The 7,952-nt window shown below is 40.3% G+C and overlaps 1 protein-coding gene across 6 annotated transcripts in view; it reads right to left on the reverse strand.

Moving 5' to 3' along the window:
* ppp6r3 (protein phosphatase 6, regulatory subunit 3) overlaps window positions 1-7,436 on the reverse strand; it is a 30,060-nt gene extending 22,624 nt beyond the window's left edge. For 3 of the 6 annotated variants that reach the window (XM_088079795.1, XM_088079794.1, XM_088079793.1), the window contains exons 1-4: window positions 7,222-7,435; window positions 2,619-2,789; window positions 2,242-2,475; window positions 1,523-1,709 (exon numbers count right to left, since the gene is read on the reverse strand). In XM_088079795.1, coding sequence (XP_087935921.1) covers window positions 1,523-1,709; window positions 2,242-2,468 — 414 coding nt within the window. In that variant the 5' untranslated portion in view covers window positions 2,469-2,475; window positions 2,619-2,789; window positions 7,222-7,435. Of the gene's footprint in view, window positions 1-1,522; window positions 1,710-2,241; window positions 2,476-2,618; window positions 2,790-7,221 lie in introns of all 6 variants that reach the window. The other 3 variants (XM_042496815.2, XM_042496813.2, XM_088079796.1) reach the window with 2 other exon arrangements.
* Between the last annotated feature and the right edge of the window lie 516 nt (window positions 7,437-7,952).

Below are 7,952 nucleotides of genomic sequence, written 5' to 3' on the forward strand. Positions count from 1 at the left end.
AAACAAACCATGCACACCTTAAAATCAGTACAGAGGATAAAATGCCTCGTTTCCTGCAGGTCTAACATATTCTGGCAGAATGGAAAAGCCTTAAAAAAAACCCATTCAAAGCATGTTAGTGTTACACGGTACCAAAATTTTGATTTTGCAATTGCAAGTTGTATAGCGATACTCAATGTCAATGCCATAACGATACCAAATTCCATATCTATGAGATCAGAAAGCGAATGTCCACACAGGTTGATCACCTTTTGTGACAAAACCATGAGAGCCAGAGTGTACAAAATAACTTCACAATGAAATCTATCTTTCATACATACCAGGGCACTTAATCTTAGGTTAGGTTATATTTAATGGGTCAAATGTTAATATATTATGTATTATAGACTTGCCATGTACATTGCTCATGTATTTTTCATGCATAGCTCCACTGCCTGAGCTTCACTGTGTGTTGGAGGGAGTGAGTGACAGAGAGGGAGGAAGACAAGGTGGATTATTGCACCCAATATTTCTCTAAGTTATTAATAACTTTGGCTACTCAGAACACTGCTGTGTCATTTTTGGACCTGTCCGCTAGAACCTGTGATATTTATATACCAGTGACTTTAGAAAGAACAGAAATGGCGGTCAGCCCAGTGGATGTAAGTGGAAATTGATCAGTGAAGGTGACAGTGGCAAATCTTCACGATGGCGGCGACACACTGGGCTGACTGCCGGCAACTGTCAAGGTGAAACTTTAATGTAACTCAATGCATGAGATGACATCATAATCCATCAACACACCTTAAATTTAAACAGGACAAATTTGAGCACTCCATCCCGTTTTTATTGTCTCTCTTTAACACTTTTAGTAATGAGTGGATCTTCAGGGGTTCAAAAAATGTATATTAATTAAGACCGGATTGTGTTAACGGCATATTCTTATCCTCACTCAGAGAACAAAATGTGCCGGACCGTTGGAGCTCTGTTCAGTGTGCTCGGGCAGAAATTAACCCCTGCTCTTGCCTGACAAGGAGTCAATGCACACACTATTTACTAGTATCCCACAGACTCTAGACTCCAGCCTGATCTTTTCTGTCATGAAAATACCGCCATGCAGCCCCGTTCTGTGGACAATAAACAGGGTGCAAACTTTGCTCTGTATCACCGGTGAAAAAGGAAATACAGCGAGTGCTGCTGGATGGAGCAGTGAGTGACAAGAACCCCGCCCACATGTAAAAGCCTGTGGTCTGTGGTGGAAACGCTACACAAATCTAGGGTCTAGGTAAATCTTCGTAAGTGATACTTTAGGCTCCAAAAGGTACTATACCGAAAGTTTTTGATGGAAACGTGGCTTTAATTACACAGGAGACACATTCGACCTACAACAACCACTAAACGCTGGAAAATTCTAAAACTTACTAGTATTACTATAGACCTTACTATGGTGATTATTGATTTTTAGAATAATTTCTGGGAAACTATCAGATGACAACTTCCATTGCGTTCTCAGACACAACATCCTCTCTCCCTGCCAGCTTACCTGTTCAGGCTTGCGTCCTATAAGAATGGAAAGGACTTTGGAGAAGAAGCTGGCCAGGAGCGGGTTGAGAGGCGGCTCATTCTGGAGGAAGCCATACAGTTTCATCAGCAGTTTCTCGTCTTCTCCCAGTCTGTCGTTGATCTGGCCCACATCTGATGTGAGCAGTTCACATGATATGTTGGGATACCTGGAAGACAACAAAAGTTCCTCTTTAGATTTGTGTGATTCAGTGGTTACAACACTGAGACACAATGTTTTTGCTGAATGGGCCGCCACTATGTAGATTCCTAACGACTGTTTCAATACTCCTTTTCCACCGTATGGATACACAAGTACCACAGGGTTTCCCATGCATTCATTAATTTGTGGCAGACCGCCACAACTTAATCATCCACCACCACAAACAGATTTTTTGAGATGGACTGGTTATTAGGAGCGCTATGGGAATATATGTTCCACTGGGTTATTTACAGCACACTTTGGGCAGAGACGGAGCAGCAATCAGGAAAATTGAAAGCGCAACCTAATCGTTCACCCTTCTTGGTCTAAAACTTTGCTTTCACATACAGACAGCTGCTTCTCTCATCCACCATTGTGATCTGATCAGCTGTGGAAGGATCGACAAATCGGTCATCTACAAAATGCAAACCTCTCTTGAAAGAAAACAAAGCAGGTCCTCCATTTTTCTCCCCTTTATCGTTTGCACCATTTTCTCTTACTTGTATTTAACCTTCTCCTCCACATCAGTACTGGGTTCCTGTGTGATGAAGGTGACCAGGTCCTCCATGCACTGTGGTCTCAGCAGGAAGTCAACCAGTTTGTGGTTCTGGGCCTTGCACTCCTGCAGGACGTCATCCTCATCCATCACCTCTGTCAGCGTCACATCCTCCTTCTCTAACAGCGTGTCGATGTGGGATGTGGTGTGGAGGTCAAATTTCCAAAACATGTTGGCTCTAGGAAAATTGTGCAAACATCATGAATAACATGTCATTAAGATCAGCACAAAATGAGTTATTCCATCAGAGGTTATCAGAATATAACTGATGAGCGAGACGATTAACTGAGGGCTCTTTAACCAGCTCTTTCTTGTGCCTACCTGTGAGTATGTTAGAGTCCAGACGGTGGAGCTCAGGCTAAAAAGAGGTGTGTTCTAGTCTTTGGGAGTTGTGGCCCATTCCAGGCTAGCCGGATGGACAGACAGACAGGCAGACAGCGGTGATGGACAGACTGACCAACAGCACACATACAGCAGTTCAACAGCACACACCTGTGAGGAAAAGAACAGAGATAGACATTACTACTTAATAAAAAAAAAACATAGATTATTCCCTTATACATCACTTAAAAGACAGTTTTGGGGTTTCTACTATGCCCAGTGCTCCTCATAAACTTAATATTCAGATGCAGGTACACTACACTTCACACAACTAGGGTTGTGATGTTGCCATCACAACAATCCCCATGAATTCAGCACAGCATTGCAATTTTGTCCAATCACCACAACTTTACCATAAATTTGACGATTAAAAACGGGTAGCGTTAAAATTTCATTTGTCAGCCCGTACTTGCCTCATCTCTCTGTTTATCATGAGACAACTGCTGTGCATGTCACAGTGTCTCACACAGACAATTATCAACGATTTTTATGACCGAGTCGAGCTGTTTCGCTGTCGGTGTGAGATAATCAGGACCATTTTACAGAGTCCGATGTTCGCTTCTGCTGTTGTGTTAGCTCGTGCTGCGCAGAGAGAGCAGGAGGAGAAAAGCTCAGTGAGACATTCCTTCAGCGCTGCTTTGGAAAGGCAGCAACAGTCTCCCTCCGATCCACCACCCCCCATGCATTTCAGTACCCATTGTACCCTCATCTCCAAATCAATTGATTTTTGAATGGGTTTTTTGTAAGAAGCCTCAAATAAGGTCTGTGGTTTTCACAAACTTAAAGAGACTTTCACGTTTTGTTCTACGACATAAAATACGTCAGTAAATACCCCACTCACAAACTTTGAAGCTTTTATCTGTCTTAAAAAAGACAGTTGCTTATTATAGGCTAAAGGAGACTACATAACATTATTATGCCAAACACAGTGTCACAGCGTCATAGAAGTGTTGATGCAACCATATTGTAGTTGGGTTTCGCCTAGCAATAGCTTTTTACTTCTGGTGATTACATTTAGGCTTCAAAAATCCTGAAAGTGGTTAAATCTTGCTGAACAAAACGTGTAAGAATCATAAACGTCTGTTATCCACAGAGCTTATTTTCTGCAATGATGCAAAATCAAAGGGAGAAATCCCATAGGCTTTCTGACAAGGGAACTAGGGCAACATTAGTTTTCAGGTTGGCCTACAGAAAAACGTTATCCCTGGGGTACTCTATATGAGCCTAATAGTCATTTCTAGGTGTAACCTCACTTGCATGAGTACGAGAACTGCAAGGAAGAGTGAATGCAACTGTGCCTGGACACAGCAACAATTGCGACAGGATGATCCTAGAATACAGCACAGCGATGATACAGACATTTCATTACGTTTTAACGCAGACCTGTCGATGTACTTATTTGCCAGTTTATGTTTCATGTTGTCTTTCATTGGAATAAAGACACGAGTGTATGGTTTGAAACAGAGTATAGCCAACTGGAGCAAGTGACCAAATATTGTGGACCTTTATGTATTAATTCAACTGAAAACTAAGTTTTAATCAAATTGGATGCCAAATAATCACAATTGAATCGAATCATGAATTTCCAAAAGATTCCCACCTCTGCGGCACTATAATATGAGCTAATGAGGCTACGACGTTACCACTGGGGAGGAGTAGAAGCTGTACAATTTTACCACAACAGATCCAAATGGACTCTCCACAAATTGGGTATAGTATGAGATTTTACAGAACCCTAACGGATTTAATAAAAAATCTAAACCACACAATATATACAGTAGATCAGTATTAGGGAAATTGTGAAAATGGCTTATTTTCATAATACTGAGCTATTTAAAGTTTAAGAATGTGCTGTTATTTTCTCCATACAGAAGTATAGAGGGAAATACATTGCATTTCTTTCGTACTACAGTGTACACCATACAACTAGATACTTCAAACCAAGTAAGGATTCCTTAATTAGACTATGGGATTACCTGAATTACAGTTAACACAGTTAGATTTCTAATGGAGAAACCTGATCTCTCTCTTACTCTAAATTTGATACAATCATGTAAACAGCATATTCTGTTTAAATATTCCAAATGTAGCATTTTCTGATAAAGACATGTGGGATATGCCAATATTATTGGGGTTTTAGGAGCATTATTTGGACATGTGTATGACCAATTCAAAACATTTGTCACAACTGGGGTTTCCTCCACTGTTTTCGACAAACGGCTCCTCGTCTGTTCATGTTCGCTGCGCGTTGTCATGGATTTGTTGTACACAAACCAACTCACCAACAGTTTGCAAAGCTGTGGGGTAGAGATGCATGCAAAACAAAATCCCACATTGCTGGTCTGAAGGTGAAACACACCTGCTTTTAAACTTAATGAGGACATAATTATCAACAAGTTTTTGGATATGAGCAAACATCGCAGCACCGACCTTTTCAGGAGGGTGGAGGAGGAGTAATGCAACGATAAATCAATAAAAATCTATTATAAATGTAGCTGCCTATGTATTTCATTATCAATTTGTTGTGTCACGCAACTATTGCGTCACTAGCTGTGTCTCAGGGCTGTTTATGTCACATGCTGAAAGAATTGAGTGAAGTAGAGCCGGTGACTTGAAAAAAACAAACAAACAATAACAATATTTCAAACATGGCAGAGGCGGAGAAAATATCAAAAGTATGGGAGCACTATGCATTGAGTAAAACTAGGAAGTGTGCAAACTATAAAAATGCAACCTGGCATGGCACCATGGTAATGATACAGCACCTCACAACAGAGAGGAAGAGAGCTTAACAGCAGGGCAAGACACTATAAAATCCTTTTTATGATAATATAATCCTTTCTGCTTTGAAGTAAGGAAATGTAACGTTAGTCTCTCAGCTGTTAGTATGTCTTTTTCAGGTGTTTTTAATTATTATTAATAATTTAATATAATTTTTAAAGCTCAAGTAAGAACATAAATTGAACCTGTACCTAAAACCCCTTGTAGAATTTCAAGTTCTCTTTAAAAGGATGTGCCTGTATTATTACCCTATATTATATTTATATTAGTGACATAACATTATCTTAAAATGATGTTGACAATAATGTTTATTGTGACATTTTCCTAAATTTCATTGTCATGATGGGCCTACCTGTCTGTGTACTTTTTTCTTTTATATTGTCAATTTGAAGTACTTTATTTATTTATATTAAAACCTGATTGACCATTTAATGAAAAAATAATAAGTGATTGATAAATCTAAAACTAAAATAATCTTTGTTTGCAGCCCTAAATGACATGGTACTAAGGAAAAACAACAAATATTCTCCATGCACACAACAGATGCCAGCAACTCAAAGCTCACAACTGCTTACGGTAAATCTTAATCAAGTGCATTCGTGAAGGTTTTTGTATTAAGGTTGTGATTTTTGCTTTACCTTTGCAACAGCTGTTCACCACTGGCAAAAGTATTGCAGCTATAAAATACATCCATAATCATACAAAGTCTTAAGAGGCGTAAATCAATGATTGAAACAAAATAACAGAGAGACACATACCAAAGGCCAAAAGCCATAAAATACCCTGAGCAACCTTGAGGGGCGTCTGGAAAACCAATGTTTACAGCTTTAACACAGTGTCTAATTGAACGCCACAGTCCACCGTTCACTGTCACGAGACTCCAACAAAATCAATCGCGACATAACCAGCTACTGTCAGATTAGATACCTTTGACTGTAAGGTTGCCAACCTGCGGAGTATGAGCATGCCCTAATAAAAAACACAACAGCGTTTTAAATCTACAGAGCTAAAGCCTATGTATAGGCTTGATGTATACACACCGAGCAATACGGTTCAGTTATTTACATTTCCAAAGCAACAGACTGGACCAATTAAAGTTTTGTCTCTGGATGCAGTAACGTTAATTACAACAAATGGTGACGTTAAGTAAGTTCGTTACAGTGTTTATCAGCTATGCACGCAAAGTCCTGAAAAAAACATGATGGCCCTGTTACAGTTAGTTTAACCGCACGTCAGTAAAAGGTTTAACTCAAACAAAATGTGATATTTCAAGCTATTACACAGATTACATAACGTACCTCTGACTAACATTGTTTGCTGTTAATACTACGTTAGCAGTAACGTCAGTACATTTACATACCAGGGCCCAAAACAGACTGCCGCTAACAGAAACGCACCGGCTCAGGCAAGCTGGCTAACGTCACTAGCTATCGTTAGCCATTGTTAGCTAACCTAAAATCAGCATCAAACCAGCGTTTGGGACTACACGGATTTGACCGGCATCAGCGAGCTAACGTTATTTGGCTGACAAGTAAGGCAGCTACATAACGCTATGACTCCACGGTGCCTAATAACACTGATGTGAAACATTAACACAGTTTTAGTTAACGGTAGAGGTACACCAAAGTGTCTGACAGCACAGTGTTAAGATGGCCAAGTATGCTCCTTGCTAGCCAGCTAACGTTAGCCGGCTATCTAAAGACTGCTGGCTAATCGTCTCTTCAGCACCAACCAAGTGCATGGGGCTAGCAAGTGTACCTACCAAAAGACAACGGCAAACGGCGAGTCTCCAGCATGTAGCTTATGTTGCCATTAGCCCCGGGCTTTAACGACACGATCACTGAGAAAACACGAAATTCCGGTGAGGAAAATAAAGCGTTTAAAACTGATTCTGACAGGCGCGAAAAGGTAGATCATCGGAGGGCACTTTTCAAGATGGCGGTTCCGTCAACTTCAGCGACCCCTTCCCCCACTACAGCTACACCGTTTGTCACTCACTCTGTCACCGCAACGCTATTGGCTGTCGACCCATCACTCAACGTTGGCTTCGAGCTATGATTGGCTACAGAGTGTGCCACTTCATTGCGTCGTTTGTTTGAAGAATGGTTACTATGCGTCCCGGAAGAGCGGAGTTTATATCGTTTTATCGACTGAAAGTGTTAAGCGAAATGCTCGAGGTCACAGAATAAGTGTATATAAATGTTAGTTAATCTCACAAGTTACATAATTACATTTGCTGTAATTTAGATAGAGTGAATCATTAAGCCCGCACCCGCGTTTACTTGGTATTATAAATCGAGCATACTCGCACAGTACAAGCACGCCTTCGGCTCGCCGAGAAACGCCCAATTTACTGCTGGTTACTTCTTTTTTTTAAAAAAAAAATTACAAACCGAGAACTTGAAAAAAAAAACATTTAAAGAGTACAGCACGACAAATAACAATAGTCCTATATCTGGATAATTCAAGTAAAATTGCGGTACACAAATGGGC

This window comes from Plectropomus leopardus, chromosome 7 (assembly GCF_026936395.1).
Source record: "Plectropomus leopardus strain MGB_pleo_1.0 chromosome 7, ASM2693639v1, whole genome shotgun sequence".
NCBI classification, from domain to species: Eukaryota; Metazoa; Chordata; class Actinopteri; order Perciformes; family Serranidae; genus Plectropomus; species Plectropomus leopardus.